Raw genomic sequence first — 19,259 nt, 5'->3', positions numbered from 1 at the left:
ACCCCCTTCAAAACAGCTGATTGGCGTGGTCCCGGGAGTCGGACCCCGACCCATCAGCTATTGATGGCCTATCCTGAGGATAGGCCATCAATGTTTAGGGACTGGCCAACCCCTTTTAAGCCTACCGTGTGTTAGGCTTAGATACAGGGTCCAACAAACAGTATCACACATGCACTTGGGCCCTGTCTCTAAGCCTACCATATGTGTTAGGCAGTGTTCACATCAACGTTGCCCTTCCGTTGAGGGGTTCCGTTGGAGGTTTCTGTTGGGTAACCACACAACAGAATGGCAAGCTGAAACCTCAGCTTTCGTTTCCCTCACTATTGATCTCCATGGTAACGGAAACGTTGCTAAAGGTTTGTTTCCGTGTTGTCAATGTTGTGACAGGGTTCCGTTGTTCTTGACTCAACCAATAGTGCTGTCGCCTGCACTATTGATTCCGTCAAAACAACGGAACCATGTCACAACGTTGACAAATGGAAAACTTTAGCAACGTTTCCGTTACCATGGAGATCAAGGGAAGCTGAGGTTTCAGTTTGCCTTTCCGTTGAGGGACACAACAGAAACCTCCGACGGAATGGCAGCGGTGATGTGAACAGGCCCTTGCTAGTGTTTTTTTTTGTGTTTTATGTTTTTTTAAAGGTTCGGTCATTGGTCTGCGTCGGATTCGAGGACTACTTAGATGACAGCTTTTTTGTTATTATTAATAAAATGGTTAATGAGGGTTGTGTGGGGTATTTTATTTCAATAAAATATTTTTTCTGTCCTTGTATTTTTTTTAAACTTTATTACCACTGCCTTATTAATAGCTGCTGGCTGATTGACAGCGTCCATTATTAAGGCAGGGCTTAGTGTTAGCCCCCGTTATTACCCCTGTACCCACCGCCACCAGGGGTACCGGGAGGAGCCGGGTACAATACAGTACCCGACCATCTGTAGTGATGGCCGGGCACTGGGGCGGCCTCAGGCTGGTATTATTAGGCTGGGAAAGGCCAAACGCAGTGACCCTTCCCACAATGGTAATGCTAGACTGCTGCTGCTGTGTTGTATCTGGCTGGTTATGAAAAATGGAAGGGACCCCACGTCATTTAAAAAAGAATAAAAAAAAATATTTGGAAAGAACGATGGGGGGTTCCCCCATTTTTCATAACCAGATAGAAACAACATAGCAGCAGCAGCCTAGCATTACCAGGGTGGGAAGGGCCAGTTTTTGGGCTTTCCCAGCCTAATAATACCAGCCTGCGGCCGCGCCAGTGCCCCTTCATCACTACAGATGGTCGGGTACTGGATTGTAGCCGGCTCTTCCAGGTACCACTGGTGGCGGTGGGTACCGGGGTAATAATGGCGGTTAGTGTTAGCCTCTTCATGTCTAACATTAAGCCCCGCCTTAGTAATGGATGTTGTCAATCAGCCAGCGGCCACTACTAAGATGGTAGTAATAAAGTTTAGAAAAATACAAAGACATAGGAAAAATATTTTATTGAAATAAAAATCCCACACACAACCATCGTTATCCATTTTATTGAGAATAACAAAAACTCCGTTATCGAAGTGGTCCTCGAATCTGAAGTAGTCCAACAAGCGAACTTGTAAAAAAACACAAACACACAAAAAAAACACGTAAAAAAGCAAAACAATTATTAAATTTACCTTTCCTGGGTCCAGCGCTGGAGCCGCAATGTCAGCGAGTTGGGCCCTATATCTAATCCTATCATGTGTGATACTCTTCTGCTGAGCCACTGTATCTAATCCTATCATGTGTGATACTGTCTACTGAGCCACTGTATCTAATCCTATTGTGTGATACTGTCTGCTGAGCCACTGTATCTAATCCTATCATGTGTGATACTGTCTGCTGAGCCACTGTATCTAATCCTATCCATAGCTATAGGGTCGTAGTGCTATAGATATGCTGTCTCCTATATACACATGTACATACACGCACACATTTTTTTGGGAGGGTATATCTATTGGTTCTATTTCCCCTGACGTTTCAATACCTTAGTGACGCCCCGGCTGCTAGTGCTGCATCGTTGGGTCACTTAGAAGATCCAGCGATGCAGCTGAAAGCTGCGGGCCGTCGGCCATGAAAAGTTTGGGGAGGGGGGCCCAAGAAGAATCTTCGCATCGGGGCCCGTGAGCCTTTAGCTACGCTCCTATCCAGACTGATACATTTTACCTGCACTGATACATTGTAGCAAACTATCAGGACAGGAGAGAGATTTGTGCTGCTGACCCCTTTCGCTGTTCAGCTGTCTCCTGGTTCACTTCATGCAGTAGAGTTTTATTCCTGGCTGGAATTGTAAATAATAATGGAACAAATCTAATGAATTGGTTGAGACAATTTAACAAGGCGGAACATTTAGGCGGTTTTAGAGTCTGTAGTCACTGACATCATACATATAAATATCCAGCAGCTGAGTCACTGGGACTCTTCTTTGTTATAATAGATCTCTCAAACATCAGCGTGAAAACATGTTATTGATTGTATCCACCAAAATGCTTGTACATCTATTGACAGCGAACCAAATACATTCATCTCGAAACACCAGTTTATATATAAAATTAATAATCTACATAAAAAATTGAGTCACTTTATAAACACACAACATTACTTATCCTGTACTCATCCTGAGTTACAGCCTGTAATATACTCCAGAGCTGCATTCACAATTCTGCTGGTTGTAATTGGAAACAGTTAACAGTCAAAACCTCTAACAGCTTAGCTGAACGTTTTTCCTACATCAGATTTCTATCAAATGCCTGGTGTAAAGATGACTCTTTCCAGAAGGCAAATTAACAGAGCAAGCTGACATGTGTTTTATTATAAATATCAACTGCCTGGTACACAGACTGCCATAAACAACAGCATCTTGTATTCTGCTGACACATGGCAACATTGTAAAACTTGATTTCCCTGCAGATCACATGATAAGTAGGGTAGACGATCTGCCATGTGATTGGCTAAAAAGCAGCACATGACGAGCAGAGGGGACTCCTGCAAGTGTGATTTGCATCCAAGAGGAAAGATTTTCTCCCCTATAGTGAAATGTATAAAAATAAGTTTTTTCCTTGCATTTTTATTATTGCTGAACTCGTAGGGGCAGATTTAGTTTCATACGTCAGTTTTAATCCAGTCTTCGCTGAGATAAAATTCACCAAATTTATTAAGAGGCGCATGGCTCCTGGTAAATTTGGCGCATCTTTGGATGTCCGTGCGACAGAAGTTGAAATCTGCGCCTGCTATGAACAGTTTCTGGCGTAAATTATAGTAAATCTGTTGGTGTGTTGGTGGCCTCCTCCACTTCATCTACTTTTTTTCACCACTTTTGAAAAGTGACGATTGGAGTAAAAAGTTGCAATAGTTGTAACTTTTTAATGCCACAAAAGTGGTGTAAAGCCATTAGTAATTTCCTCTTAGTATTTATCCCCTTGAGGATCTGAAGTCCTGTACTTCTCCCAGCTGAGGGTTTGATAGAATGGAGTCTAGACAATATCCTGTGAGCAAAATACTTCAGCGGCATATCTCTCTCATGCTGACAGCTGGCAACAATGTATCATTGCAAGTAAAGCATCAGCCTGGAGTCCACATTGTTTTACTTAGGCCTCATTCACACGAGCGTATCAGATTCACACGCGTTAAAACCACACGTGAATCTGGTCCGTTTGTGTAGCGTTATTCATCAGTTTGCTTTGCGAGTGGCGTGCATTATTCACGCACTCGCAAAGCACATCTTTTTTTATTTTCAATCGAATTGATGCGCAAATCACGCACCGCACATGGATGTGCATCCGTGTGCAGTGCGTGGTTTTCATGCACCCATAGACTTCAATGGCCGCGTAGGTGCGTGAAAACTCACGCATGTGTGAATGGCCCCATTGAAATCAATGGGTCCGTGTGCTGTGCGTGATTTCCATGCGCAGCACACAGACGTTATTGACGCTCGTGTGAATGGGGCCTAACAGTACATTGCCTAGACTAGATACAATTGTAGCAAGCAAACAGCTGTGAGAAATATGAGGTGACGTCTACACAGTTTTCTGGATGTTAACAACAATTTTCCCATTCTTTGACAGCAAGCATAAAATGGTGAGAACTTGAAACACAAACGGGAGACTGACATAAAAAAAAAGTCGTAGAAGACCCAAAATGAGCAATTTGCAGTAGGCCCAAAATGTTGACATTTGTGCTGCTTACACCACTTTTCTAAAAAGTGCAGAGAGCTTAGCAGAAGGAGACGGGGCCACTCACAGCGTGACACATTTACTATAACTTACTCCAGGTGCATTTCACGCCATCGCTCTTCATATTAAGACTGGCTTATAAATTTCCCTCAAAGTATGTTAGAAAAATGTTTAACTTTTCATGGCCTGCAACCACCACTAGGGGGAGCTTAGGAGCTTAATGCATACTATTTTATTATTTAGTTCAGTGTATAAGTAGTATGCTGTAAACTCCTAGGATCCCCCTAGTGGTGGCTGCAGGCAACCAGAATGTTATAATTTAGCACTGTGGCGGGAAGCAGGGGATTTGCATCAAAGAATTGGAGCTTTGACCCCTATACAGATATGGTATGAAAGTAATCAGCGCAGAATTTTGGACCTGCAGCCCTTTAATAAGGAATATTCTGCTAATAAAAACGATGGAAATGTTTGTAACATTGAGAGTTAATCTATAGTCAAAAGGCTTTGAATACTATGATTCCCCCAGTAGCCTGGACATAGTTGGCAATGACAAGAGACATAGATCAGGAGAAAGAGGAAATAATTAACATTGCTGTGGTTTACTGGGATAATAATATCCATCATATTAATGTCTCATTGCTATAAGTAGTCCGGGTCATTCCTGCCTGCTGGGGACATGTGTGACATGTGAGCTCCAGGCACCGCGCTCTATGGGAAAACCATTACACATCCTGGGGAGTAAGCTAACAACAGCAGACTTATCTCTGAGAGTCCCTCTGCCATTCACATGGGTGTTTTACAGCGCTATGGGATCTTGCGGAGTAGATTAAAAGTACACCTTTATCTAGGTATTGCAGAAAATCCAATACGGGGTAGGAATAAACTTTCCAGATCTAACATTATCCACTGGAGCACTTTCTACTAATGTTATATCCTATTCTGGGAAAGTTGGGTGGCAATCAATATGGCCACCACTAAATCCTATATGAGGTTGTATCCAGCAATCCTAGTCTCCTCTGTAGTAAATCTTGTCATACATCAACATGGTAGGGTGTGTATCAATGTTTAACTAGGAAGATTTACTCTTCATAACTGAAGAAAAGCTGGGTGAGCTCCAAATATTCTGGCAGCTACTTATATCATAAAATAAAAAATAAGCACCTAATCACTATTTTAATCCTCTGGTGCGGGTCCTGTGGTCCTCTGCTTGTTTCTGTTTACATTGCCACAGTGAATATGTACTATACTGATATGTGACTGCTGCAGCAAATCACTGGCCTCAGCGGTCAAGTGCTGTATATACTAACTTCAGCGGCCACATGTTAGTATGGTACATAATTGCTCTGGCAATGTAAGCAGAAACCAGCAGAGGACCACAGGACCTGATAGACATATTGATTGTCACCCAACTTTCCTGGAGCTAAGAGCATGCTAGATATGACCTGGTAATTTTACTGTGGCCCTTGGTTCACTTCCAAGTCAACATTTATATGGAATTGTGGGTTCTCTAGATAATAGGGTGATCCCTCACTGTCTTGTATAGCGAGGGGGCGCAATAAAAGTGGATGTGGCTTGATGTGGATTGGCGTGTCTAAATATAAGTGTTCTCAAATAATACTACTATAAAGTGCCTAAATAATACCTCCATATGAACCCACAGTATCTACATTGTAAGATTCATGGTGCTCCACGGGGGTAATACATCAATAGCTAATACGTTTGTATGTCTAGTGGGGTTTAGGGGTCAACACATAATATTACTAGTGCTTTAACATTGCTGTGCCCTGTTCACACAGTTTTTTTGCAGGCAGATTTTTATTCCATCAGGATTTTTGAGTCAGATTTTGACATGGCTGCAAATTCTTGCCACGATTTTTGCATCTTTTTTCGCTCGCTGCCATTAAGCGCCGCGGACAAAAAAAACGCAGTGAAAAACGCTTTCTCTGCCTCTTATATTGATTTCAATGGGAGTTCAGAGACGGAACTGCTGCGTTTTCCGCTGCGGCCGTTGATTAGCCGTAGAATAAAATGCTTCCACCTCCCACCAGTGTTTTCGGATGTTTTTGCCACTGATTCCGACGTGGTTTCCACGTCAAAATCAGCGTAAAAAAACTCAGTGTGAACTGGTCCTTAAGGGGTTTATGGCATTATTTGTGGTGATCTAGGGCTGTAAAGGGTTAAATGTACATAAAATAAAATTTTGTACTGATTCATTTCATAATATACCTATATTGAGGTGTGAAGCCCCCTTTTTCTTTTACGGAGCTCTAAATCCCCAGCTTTTCTGCTGACTGCTATAGAGTTAATTGATACAGTTCAGACTGCCTGTAGCAACCACTAGGGGGAGTGCACTGCATACAAATTTACACAGTTCCCTGTATAAGGCTTTGTTCACATCTGCTCGAAGCCTCCAGCACAGATTTGATCATATTTAACAGGAAGAAAAACGCTACATGCAACGCTATTTTTCCCATCATAACGAAAGACCCCTTGACAGAACCTGATGAACCCCATTATAAGTCAATAAGGTCTGTCGGGTGGCGATCGTATCAATCGGGCGCCGCTGGTATCTATCATACAATCTTACATTGATATTTCTGTTTATAACGGAAACCATGATACAGATGTGAATAGAGCCTTATCTGTATAAATGTTATGAAGTGAGCTCGCCTAGTGGTGGAGATGTGAACAGAGGCTTAGCTGTGTGCATTTTAGGAAGTGAGCTTCCCCTAGTGGTGGAGATGTGAACAGAGTCTTAGCTGTATAAATGTGTATTAAGTGAGCTCCCCCTAGTGGTGCCTGCAGGATATCTATCAAACATCAAGGAGATGGAAGACTGTGAAGACTGGAAAATTGCTTGATGGAGACTAAAACTTGGGATTTCCTGGGAAATCTGGGACAGTTGGCTGTTCTGGTTGTCCCACCTTACATCAATCATCACCTCACAGGATAGCCCTGAAATTGTTAAACATATCCTTATATATGGGGAAAGTGCTTATATAACAATCCCCTGTTCTTAAAAGTGAACCTACTCATTAATGTGAAACACAGTATATTGCTACTCTCTGTATTCACCTTATAGAGCTGGTTTTATGTCTGTAAATCTAATATCTTTATTCTCTTCTCCTTTTCAGGTATTTTGAGTTTTATGAAAGTCCTTTGGACTTCAATTCATCAAAATGCTTAGATTTGAGGCAGGACATCATCGGTGTGAAGGTTCTCTCGATGTGAGTATGTTTGCATCCTGCAGGGACCACAACCTTCCATTGTCATGAAATAACAGTTTGTGAAATATTAAAGGTGAAATAAATTTTCCAGACCTTTATGTATTTGTAGAATAATATTAAGTGTTATATGTTTTGTGCAATATCTATGGGGCCTTGTTGGGAGGGTGTATGGTCCTGAACTGCTTCCTCTTCTTGCCATGATAGCCTTTCGGTGAAGCTCGCAGTATACAGAAGTATACAGCACCAATTTTGTTCAAATACTAGCTGTATAATACTAGCTCCCTCTAGTGGTGGCTACAGGCAGCCAGAATTATATAATTTATCAATTCAGAAAACAGAGATCCTCTATAGAGATATATTATGAAATGGAGATAAGAACAGAATGGTGGGCATTGACGTTAATAAAGGTGTGACAATTTGCAGAGTTCCCAGTGGGGCGTGGTGGTCTTTTTTTTTTTTTTGCAAGACGGACCAATGATTTCTATTTACACAGTGTTTGTTTTAATTCCTTACCATTTTTAAGATTTCTCCTTAAGGGTTGCCCAGACTGGATACACCATAGCAAAGTCTCAGCTGTGAAAATAATTAGTTCTGCATGGTTTTTCAGCCCTCTGGATGGAAGCAAAAATGTTCCCATTCACTGACAGCAAGCATAGATCTTAAAAATAATATTATTTGTGTGGAAAGACACAATAAAATAAAATGTAAGCCAAAAACTTTCTTTAACAATGACAATTCCTTACAATCACGTTTCTTTAAAAGCTAGTCCATAATCAATAAATATTAGTAGGATGCATTGTAAAAAAACACATACATTTTGCCTAATGCATTAAGGTCTCTTTATATAGGATACTGAGCTTGCATATTACAGGCAGAATGCAGTAAACCCAGAGCTTATTACCAATAGCATGTGGGTTTGGCAGTGAATCTCCAGGCACTTATCCCACTTATTGCTGCTGACTCATCCCTGTTCCTTTAGGAGGTTAAACATGTATTATTAAAGCATATCAGGTTCTATTTTTACATTTCCCATAGTTAGTTTTTAACCTTAAAGAGTCCCTGTCAGCTCTCCTGTGTGGAATAGTATAGAGGATCTGTCAGCTCTCCTGTGTGGTGCAGTATAGAGGACCTGTCAGCACTCCTGTGTAGTGTAGTATAGAGCAGCTGTCAGCTCTCCTGTGTGGTGTAGTATAGAGGATCTGTCAGCTCTCCTGTGTGGTGTAGTATAGGGGAGCTGTCAGCTCTCCTGTGTGGTGTAGTATAGAGGATCTGTCAGCTCTCCTATGTGGTGTAGTATAGAGGATCTGTCTGCTCTCCTGTGTGGTGTAGTATAGAAGATCTGTCAGCTCTCCTGTGTGGTGTAGTATAGATGATCTGTCAGCTCTCCTGTGTGGTGTAGTATAGAGGATCTGTCAGCTCTCTTGTGTGGTGTAGTATAGAGGATCTGTCAGCTCTCCTGTGTGGTGTAGTATAGATGAGCTGTCATCTCTCCTGTGTGGTGTAGTATAGAGGATCTGTCATCTCTCCTGTGTGGTGTAGTAAAGAGGACCTGTCAGCTGTCCTGTGTTGTGTAGTTTAGAGGTTCTGTCAGCTCTCCTGTGTGGTGAAGAGAGGATCTGTCAGCTCTCCTGTGGAGTGTAGTATAGAGGACATGTCTGCAGTCTGCTCTCCTGTGTGCTGTAGTATAGAGGATCTGTCAGCTCTCCTGTGTGGACTAGTATAGAGGGGCTGTCAGGTCTCCTGTGTGGTGTAGTAAAGAGGACCTGTCAGCTCTCCTGTGTGGTGGTACCTGTATACTAGAACAGGGGACCTGTGTGCTGTAGTATAGAGGATGTCAGCTCTCCTGTGTGATGTAGTATAGAGGATCTGTCATCTCTCCTGTGTGGTGCAGTATAGAGGATCTGTCAGCGCTCCTGTGTGGAATAGTATAGAGGAACTGTCAGCTCTCCTGTGTGGTGTAGTATAGAGGAACTGTCAGCTCTCCTGTATGGTGTAGTATGGAGGATCTGTCAGCTCTCCTGTGTGGTGTAGTATGGAGGAACTGTCAGCTCTCCTGTGTGGTGTAGTATAGGGGAACAGTCATCTCTCCTGTGTGGTGCAGTATAGAGGATCTGGCAGCGCTCCTGTGTGGTGGTACCTGTATACTAGAACAGGGGACCTGTGTGGTGTAGTATAGAGGATGTCAGCTCTCCTGTGTGATGTAGTATAGAGGATCTGTCAGCTCTCCTGTGTGGTGCAGTATAGAGGATCTGTCAGCGCTCCTGTGTGGTGTAGTATAGAGGAGCAGTCAGCTCTCCTGTGTGGTGTAGTATAGAGGAACTGTCAGCTCTCCTGTGTGGTGTAGTATAGAGGATCTGTCAGCTCTCCTGTGTGGTGTAGTATAGAGGATCTGTCAGCTTGCCTATGTGGTGTAGTATAAAGGATCTGTCAGCTCTCCTGTGTGGTGTAGTATAGAGGATCTGTCAGCTCTCCGGTGTGGTATAGTATAGAGGATCTGTCAGCTCTCCTGTGTGGTTTAGTATATAGGATTTGTCAGCTCTCCTGTGTGGTGTAGTATAGAGGAGCTGTCAGCTCTCCTGTGTGGTGTAGTATAGAGGTGCTGTCAGCTCTCTTGTGTGGCGTAGTATAGAGGAGCTGTCTGCTCTCCTGTGTGGTGTAGTATAGAGGATCTGTCAGCTCTCCGGTGTGGTATAGTATAGAGGATCTGTCAGCTCTCCTGTGTGGTTTAGTATATTTGATTTGTCAGCTCTCCTGTGTGGTGTAGTATAGAGGATCTGTCAGCTCTCCTGTGTGGTGTAGTATAGAGAATGTGTCAGCTCTCCTGTGTGGTGTGGTGTAGTATAGAGGATCTCTCAGCTCTCCTGTGTGGTGTAGTATAAAGGATCTGTCAGCTCTCCTGTGTGGTGTAGTATAGAGGATCTGTCAGCTCTCCGGTGTGGTATAGTATAGAGGATCTGTCAGCTCTCCTGTGTGGTTTAGTATATAGGATTTGTCAGCTCTCCTGTGTGGTGTAGTATAGAGGAGCTGTCAGCTCTCCTGTGTGGTGTAGTATAGAGGTGCTGTCAGCTCTCCTGTGTGGTGTAGTATAGAGGAGCTGTCAGCTCTCCTGTGTGGTGTAGTATAGAGGATCTGTCAGCTCTCCGGTGTGGTGTAGTATAGAGGAGCTGTCAGTTCTCCTGTGTGGTTTAGTATATAGGATTTGTCAGCTCTCCTGTGTGGTGTAGTATAGAGGAGCTGTCAGCTCTCCTGTGTGGTTTAGTATATAGGATTTGTCAGCTCTCCTGTGTAGTGTAGTATAGAGGATCTGTCAGCTCTCCTGTGTGGTGTAGTATAGATGATCTGTCAGCTCTCCTGTGTGGTGTAGTATAGAGGATCTGTTAGCTCTCTGGTGTGGTATAGTATAGAGGACCTGTCATCTCTCCTGTGTGGTTTAGTATATAGGATTTGTCAGCTCTCCGGTGTGGTGTAGTATAGAGGATCTGTCAGTTCTCCTGTGCGGTGTAGTATAGATGATCTGTCAGCTCTCCTGTGTGGTGTAGTATAGATGATCTGTCAGCTCTCCTGTGTGGTTTAGTAATGAGGACTTTTTAGCTCTCCTGACTTGTCTGTTTTAGTGAACACTTAAATTCCCAATAAAATAAAAATTTTGAACCACCTTTTCTTACAACGCTGCTGCTCCTCCTGTTAATGTATAAATAAATTGACAATTGGGTGTTACTATTTTCCTAGTCAATAGGCTAACCCCATCATAGTCCTTAGGGTCACCATTAACCCCTTCCCGCACACGGACGTGACTGTACGTCCAAATACAAAGTGATTTCCCGCAGACGGGCGTACAGTCACGCCCTGTAGATAAAGCGTGCACAGGAGCTGTGCATGCTTTATCTTCAGCGGCTGTCAGCTGTTATGCACAGCTGACATGCGGCTGCAATGGCTGCGATGGCTGTTACCGCCGATCGCAGCCATTTAACCCTTTCAATGCGGCTGTCAATGACGTCCGCCGCATTGAAGTGGTTCACAGAGGGAGGGAGCTCCCTCTTTACCCCCCCCCCGGGCCTCCCCGCGATGGATCGCGGGTGGCGATTGTTGCTATGGCAACCAGGAATCCGTTACTAGGCTTCCTGGTTGCCCAGGTACGGTAGCCTATTAAGTCCTGCCCGAGGCAGGATGTAATAGGCTAACTGTCAAATGAAGAATGACAGTTACGATGCACTACTTATGTAGTGCAGTGTATTGTACCGGGGATCAGAAGACCAGATCTTCAAGTCCCCAGGTCAGTGTAAAAAAAATGTGAAAAAAGTAAAAAAAAAATGTGAAAGAAAAATAAATAAATAAATAAATAATAAATAAATAATAAAAACAACAATCGCCCTGTTTCCCTGATCAACTCCTTTATTATTAGAAAAAAAATTAAAACATGAAAAAAACTATACATAATAGGTATCGGCGCGTTCGGAACGGCCTGATCTATACAAATATCACATTATTTTTACCGCACGGTGAACACCGTAAAACATGTTAATAAAAAACAATGACAGCATTTTTTTTTTTGGTCATCTTGTCTCAAAAAAAATGTAATAAAAAGTGATCAAAAAGTTGCAAGTAACGCAAAATGGCACCAGTAGAAACTACAGTTCGTCACGCATAAAACAAGCCATCCCGCAGTGATATCAACTAAAAAATAAAAAAGTTATGGCTGTCAGAAAATGGCGACACTAAAACATGATTTTTTTTAGAAAAGAGTATATTTATTGTGGGAACGAAGTGAAATGTAAAAAAAACTATATAAATTTGGTGTCGCTGTAATCGTATCGCCCCGCAGAATCAAGTTAACATGTTGTTTATACTGCACGGTGAACACTGTAAAAAAATAAAATAAAAAATAGTGCTAGAGTGGCTGTTTTTTGGTTTCCTCATCTAACAAAAAATGGAATAAATAGTGATAAAAAAAATCGCAGGTAAAATAGAACCAATAAAAATTACATCTCGTTCCACAAAAAACGCGCCCTCACTCAGCTCCGTCACCGGAAAAATAACACGTTATGACTCTCAAAACACAATGATGCAAAATGATGCAAAATGACGGCCCAGACTAATTTATAGGTCCAGTAGAATTTCACTAAATACCCCACATCGTCATTTGCTGGACCCCACAGGTGGACCCTGTAGATGCAGCGGAGATGAGGAAACTTTAGGGCCTTGTGCGGCTTATAGGGCTAGTGAAGAAGTCAAAGATTAGGCAATACTGGAGCGCAGATATTTAGTATAATACCCCCGGCCTGTGTATAAAGGATTGGTTCAAAGCGTACCACACCAATCCATGGATTATTCATTCACCCCATTATTACATCATCCTATTATGCCCTGATGCACTCCGCCCAGCTTATATATACCCTGATGTACTCCGCCCAGCTTACATATACCCTGATGCACTCCGCCCAGCTTATATATACCCTGATGTACTCCGCCCAGCTTACATATACCCTGATGCACTCCGCCCAGCTTATATATGCCCTGATGTACTCCGCCCAGCTTATATATACCCTGATGTACTCCGCCCAGCTTACATATACCCTGATGCACTCCGCCCAGCTTATATATACCCTGATGTACTCCGCCCAGCTTACATATACCCTGATGCACTCCGCCCAGCTTATATATGCCCTGATGTACTCCGCCCAGCTTATATATACCCTGATGTACTCCGCCCAGCTTACATATACCCTGATGCACTCCGCCCAGCTTACATATGCCCTGATGTACTCCGCCCAGTTTACATATACCCTGATGTACTCCTCCCAGCTTAAATATAACCTGATGTACTCTGCCCAGTTTACATATACCCTGATTCACTCCACCCAGTTTACATATGCCCTGATGTACTCCGCCCAGCTTACATATACCCTGATGTACCCGCACATATTACATATACCCTGATGTACTCTGCCCAGCTCACATATACCCTGATGTACCCGCACATATTACATATACCCTGATGTACTTCGCACAGCTTACATATACCCTGATGTACTCCTCACAGTTTACATATATCCTGATGTACTCCTCACATATTACATATACCCTGATGTACTCCTCACATATTACATATACCCTGATGTACCCGCACATATTACATATACCCTGATGTACTCTGCCCAGCTTACATATACCCTGATGTACTCTGCGCATATTACATATACCCTGATGTACTCCTCACATATTACATATACCCTGATGTACCCGCACATATTACATATACCCTGATGTACTCTGCCCAGCTTACATATACCCTGATGTACTCCTCACATATTACATATACCCTGATGTACCCGCACATATTACATATACCCTGATGTACTCCGCACAGTTTACATATACCCTGATGTACTCCGCACAGTTTACATATATCCTGATGTACTCTACGCATATTACATATACCCTGATGTACTCCTCACATATTACATATACCCTGATGTACTCCACCCAGCTTACATATACCCTGATGTACTCCGCACAGCTTACATATACCCTGATGTACTCCTCACATATTACATATACCCTGATGTACCCGCACATATTACATATACCCTGATGTACTCTGCCCAGCTTACATATACCCTGATGTACCCGCACAGATTACATATACCCTGATGTACTCCTCACATATTACATATACCCTGATGTACCCGCACATATTACATATATCCTGATGTACTCCACACATATTACATATACCCTGATGTACCCACACATATTACATATACCCTGATGTACTCCGCACAGTTTACATATACCCTGATGTACTCCTCACAGTTTACATATATCCTGATGTACTCTGCGCATATTACATATACCCTGATGTACTCCTCACATATTACATATACCCTGATGTACCCGCACATATTACATATACCCTGATGTACTCTGCACAGCTTACATATACCCTGATGTACTCTGCCCAGCTTACATATACCCTGATGTACTCCTCACATATTACATATACCCTGATGTACCCGCACATATTACATATACCCTGATGTACTCCGCACAGTTTACATATATCCTGATGTACTCTGCGCATATTACATATACCCTGATGTACTCCTCACATATTACATATACCCTGATGTACTCCACCCAGCTTACATATATCCTGATGTACTCCTCACATATTACATATACCCTGATGTACCCGCACATATTACATATACCCTGATGTACTCTGCCCAGCTTACATATACCCTGATGTACCCGCACATATTACATATATCCTGATGTACTCTGCGCATATTACATATACCCTGATGTACTCCTCACATATTACATATACCCTGATGTACCCGCACATATTACATATACCCTGATGTACTCCGCACAGCTTACATATACCCTGATGTACTCTGCCCAGCTTACATATACCCTGATGTACTCCTCACATATTACATATACCCTGATGTACCCGCACATATTACATATACCCTGATGTACTCCGCACAGCTTACATATACCCTGATGTACTCTGCCCAGCTTACATATACCCTGATGTACTCCGCCCAGCTTACATATACCCTGATGTACTCTGCCCAGCTTACATATGCCCCCACATTATAAGCTGAAATACCAGTAAAACACCAAGCAAAATCTGCGCTTCAAAAGCCAAATGGTGGTCCAACTGAGCCTGGAAGTGTGCCCAAACGGCAATTTATGACCACATATGGGGTATTACTGTATTCTGGAGAACCTGCTTAACAATTTATGGGATGTGTGTCTACAGTGGTACAAGCTGGGCACAACACATTGGGCACTGAAATGGCATATCTGTGGAAAACAGCAATTTTCAATCTGCAACATCTATTGTTTACTCATTTTTGCAAAACACTCGTGCGGTCAAAATGCTCACTACACCCCTAGATCAATTCTTTGAGGGATCTAGTTCCCAAAAGGGGGTAATTTTTTGGGGGGTACCACTGTACTGGTACTATAGCTCAATGCAACATGGTGTCAAAAAACTAATCTTGTAAAATCTCCACTCCAAATACTAAATGGCGCTCCTTCCCTTTAGAGCCTTGCTGTGTGTCCAAATAGCAGTTTATAACCACATGTGTGGTATTTCCGTACTCCGGAGAAGTTGCTTTACAAATGTTACGGTGCTTTTCCTCTTTTATTTGTTGAGAAAATGAAAAATGTTGAACTAATGCTGCGTGTTATTGGAAAATAATGTAATTTTTAATTTTCACTGCCCATTTGTAATAAAATCTATGAGACACCTGTGGGGTCAAAATGCTCACTATCCCCCTAGATGAATTCCTCAATGGGTGTAGTTTGCCAAATGGAGTCACTTTTGGGGAGTTTCCACTATACTGGTACCCAAGGGGCTTTGCAAAAGCGACATGGTGCAGAAAAACCAATCCAGCATAATCTGCTTTCCAAAAGCCAAATGGTGCTCCTTCCCTTCTGAGCCCTGATGTGTATTCATACAGTACTTTATTACCACATATGAGGTATTGCCGTACTCTGGAGAAGTTGCTTTACAAATGTTACGGTGCTTTTTCTCCTTTATTTGATGAGAAAATGAAACATTTTGACCTAAAGCTACATCTTAGTGGAAGAAAATGTAATTTTTACTGCACAATTCTAATGAAATCTATGAAACACCTGGGGGGTCAAAATGCTCACTACACCCCTAGTTGAATTCCTCTAGGGGTGTAGTTTCCCAAATGGAGTCACTTTTTGGGGTTACCACTGTACTGGTACCTTAGGAGCTTTACAAATGAGACATGGTGCCAAGAAATTAATCCAGCAAAATCTGTACTCCAAAAGCTAAATGGCGTGCCTTCCCTTCTGAGCCCTGATGTGTATTCATACAGTACTTTATTACCACATATGGGGTATTTCCGTACTCTGGAGAAGTTGCTTTGCAAATGTTACGGTTATTTTTCTCCTTTATTTGATGAGAAAATGAAACATTTTGACCTAAAGCTACATCTTAGTGGAAAATCATGTAATTTCTCATTTTCACTGCCCAATTCTAATGAAATCTATGAAATACCTGTGTGGTCAAAATAATCACTACACCCCTAGATGAATTCCTCTAGGGGTGTAGTTTCCCAAATGGAGTCACTTTTGTGGGGTTTCCTTTGTTTTTGCACCACAAGACCTCTTCTAACCTGACATGGTGCCTGAAATATAATTTAATAAAAGGAAGGCCGAAAAATCCACTAGGTGCTCCTTTGCTTCGGGGGCTTTTGTTTCAGTCCAGTAGCGCACTAGGGCCACATGTGGGATATTTCTAAAAACTGCAGAATCATGGCAATAAATATTCAGTTGTGTTTCTCTTGTAAAAACCTTCAGTATTGCAGCAAAAAATGGATTAAAATGGAATTTCTGAAAAAAAAATCAAATTTGCAAATTTCCCTTCCACTTTGCTTTAATTCCTGTGACACGCATAAAGGGTTAAGAAACGTTTTAAATGCTGTTCTGAATACTTTAAGGGGTGCAGTTTTTAAAATGGGGTGATTTGTGGGGGTTCCTAATATATAAGGCCCTCAAAGCCACTTCAGAACTGAACTGGTCCTTGACAAAATAGCCTTTTGAAATTTTCTTGAAAATATGAGAAATTGCTGCTAAACTTATAAGCCTTGTGACGTCCTAGAAAAATAAAAGGATGTTCAAAAAATGATGCAAACATAAAGTAGACGTATGGGGGATGTTAACTAGTGACTATTTTCTGTGGTATAACTATCTGTCTTACAAGCAGATACATTTGAATTTAGAAAAATGCAAATTTTTGCAAATTTCTCTAAATTTTGGTGTTTTTTCCAAATAAATATTGAATTTATCGACCAAATTTTTTCACTAACATAGAGTACAATATGTCACGAGAAAACATTCTCAGAATCGCTCGGATAGGTGACAGAATTCTGGAGTTATTACCACATAAAGTGACACATGTCAGATTTAAAAAATGAGGCTGTGTCATATGGTCCAAAAGTGGCTGGGTCCTTAAGGGGTTAAACACCATGTATTTATTTTTTATTTTAAATAGGACCACATTTATATTTATATTTCTTTCTGACAGAATTCTAGCTATATGCAGCCGCTACTAGGGCGAGTTTTCTACATAAATATTTTGAACTCAATAATCAAACAGTATTTAGTCAATTCCTAAGCTCCCCCTAGTGGTGGCGAAAGGAAGCCAAAATTGTACCATTTAAAAGGGTTTTCCCCTCACAGAAAGTGATGAAGTTTTGCTAGGACATGCCATCACTTTGTGATTGGTGGGAGTCCGAGTGCCGGGTCCCCCACCTATCCTGAGAATTTCCCTGCACAGTAGTGCTCCCGGCCACAGGTAGCACAGCCTTATTTACTCTTATTTAATCTCTTCCCACTGTACAGAGAATATAAAAACTGTACTCCGTTCTGAAGCATGAAGGGAGGGGGATTCACAATAGTATGGAAATGATATCGCAATATCTATTATTTACAATGTTTGCTTTTTCTCACTTCTAGGGTGAAGGAAACAGATTTGTTTGATCGATGGAAAGGAATTCAGATCTGCAAGTGGGAGATGAATGTGACAGAAGCCAATATTTTCAAGTAAGTGACCCCCACTGAATTGTGAGCTATGGCAATAGTTAATGCAATGTTTGATTGCTGTCTAATTTATAGTAGAAGCGTTTTTAGATTACCAATAAGGTGGCAGGGAGACCCCTTACCTACAGGACATAATTAAAGGGTATCTCCACCTCTGAGCACCATTTTAGCGTTTCCACATAGAATTAATTTACATAAAAAGTTGTATCACTTTGTTAATACATTGTATTACCTGTATTGATCCTGAGTTACATCCCGTATTAAACTCCAGAGCTGTATTCAGAACTCTCCATGCTTCAGAGCCCTCACCTTCCAGCATTCCCTTCTGGCTCAGTGTCTGCCCAGTGCTGGCTCTCGTAATTTACAGACTGGAAAGTTTAGTTTTTATACCAGGGATTGTATAGTAATCAGTAAAACTTACTGTCCCATTGTATTATAGGAGCTCAGCTAAGCTTTAAGGGTCTTAGAAAAGCTTGCTGATTGTTTCCAACAGTCAGTAAAAGTAATACTATTTGATAACATACTAAATCTATGTTTTATGTCTTTATATCAATTATAAAATTGGGACATAAATTTTAAGGAGGTTAAAATGAGTGTATAAAAGTGAAAGATTTCTATTTTTTTCTCTGAGTGCCAGGTGCCAACGCTTTCTCTATTATTGGTAATCATGTTTGTGGCACTTACACTGTTTCTAAGGATACAAAAAAAAGAAATAATAGTTTGATTCTTGTGTATTCATTGTTTTACAGCGGTATAGGATTGTGTACTAGAACAAAATGGAAATCTTTGACAAAGTAGGCAAGCAGAAGTAGGAGAAACAGAAGCTTACATAGAACCTGGGCCCGAGGGTTTGTGTGGGCCTAAAGGTCCATTAGCTAGTTCTATAAATGGAAAGCAATGGTTTGGTGGCGGTGGTTCAGATTTTGCACTGAAGCCAAGAAGTTTTCCAATCCAGCTCTTCTCCGGTGTCCCCTTCTCTCTTGGCTATGTTGGTCTGTCTTTTTAACCTTCCGTGATGACCTTCTTGTTGTAGATCTCATCTGTCGAGATGTTGCAATGCCCCTTCCTTCCTTTTCACCACCCAGAAGAACACACCACTGGGGACGAAGCTCCGATATGAAGTTGATACAAGCGGTATATTTCAGATCACCCCTGAGATCTTCAAGATATTCCCCAAGGTACCTAAAATGTGTACTATTGGGTTACTGATGATGTGCTGGTGCAAGCCAGGGTAAAGTGAGGGTACAGCAAATT

At 41.8% G+C, this 19,259-nt stretch overlaps 1 protein-coding gene across 2 annotated transcripts in view; it reads left to right on the top strand.

Annotated features, from left to right (window-relative positions):
- Nucleotides 1-19,259, top strand: part of ST8SIA5 (ST8 alpha-N-acetyl-neuraminide alpha-2,8-sialyltransferase 5) — a 129,569-nt gene that overhangs the window by 91,266 nt on the left and 19,044 nt on the right. For both annotated transcript variants that reach the window (XM_075840646.1, XM_075840643.1), the window contains 3 exons: nucleotides 7,320-7,412; nucleotides 17,922-18,008; nucleotides 19,039-19,183. In XM_075840646.1, coding sequence (XP_075696761.1) covers nucleotides 7,320-7,412; nucleotides 17,922-18,008; nucleotides 19,039-19,183 — 325 coding nt within the window. The remainder of the gene's footprint in view (nucleotides 1-7,319; nucleotides 7,413-17,921; nucleotides 18,009-19,038; nucleotides 19,184-19,259) is intronic.

The sequence above is a fragment of the Rhinoderma darwinii genome, chromosome 1 (assembly GCF_050947455.1).
Source record: "Rhinoderma darwinii isolate aRhiDar2 chromosome 1, aRhiDar2.hap1, whole genome shotgun sequence".
In the NCBI taxonomy this organism is placed as follows: domain Eukaryota; kingdom Metazoa; phylum Chordata; class Amphibia; order Anura; family Rhinodermatidae; genus Rhinoderma; species Rhinoderma darwinii.
This window is presented reverse-complemented; position numbering and strand designations above follow the sequence as displayed.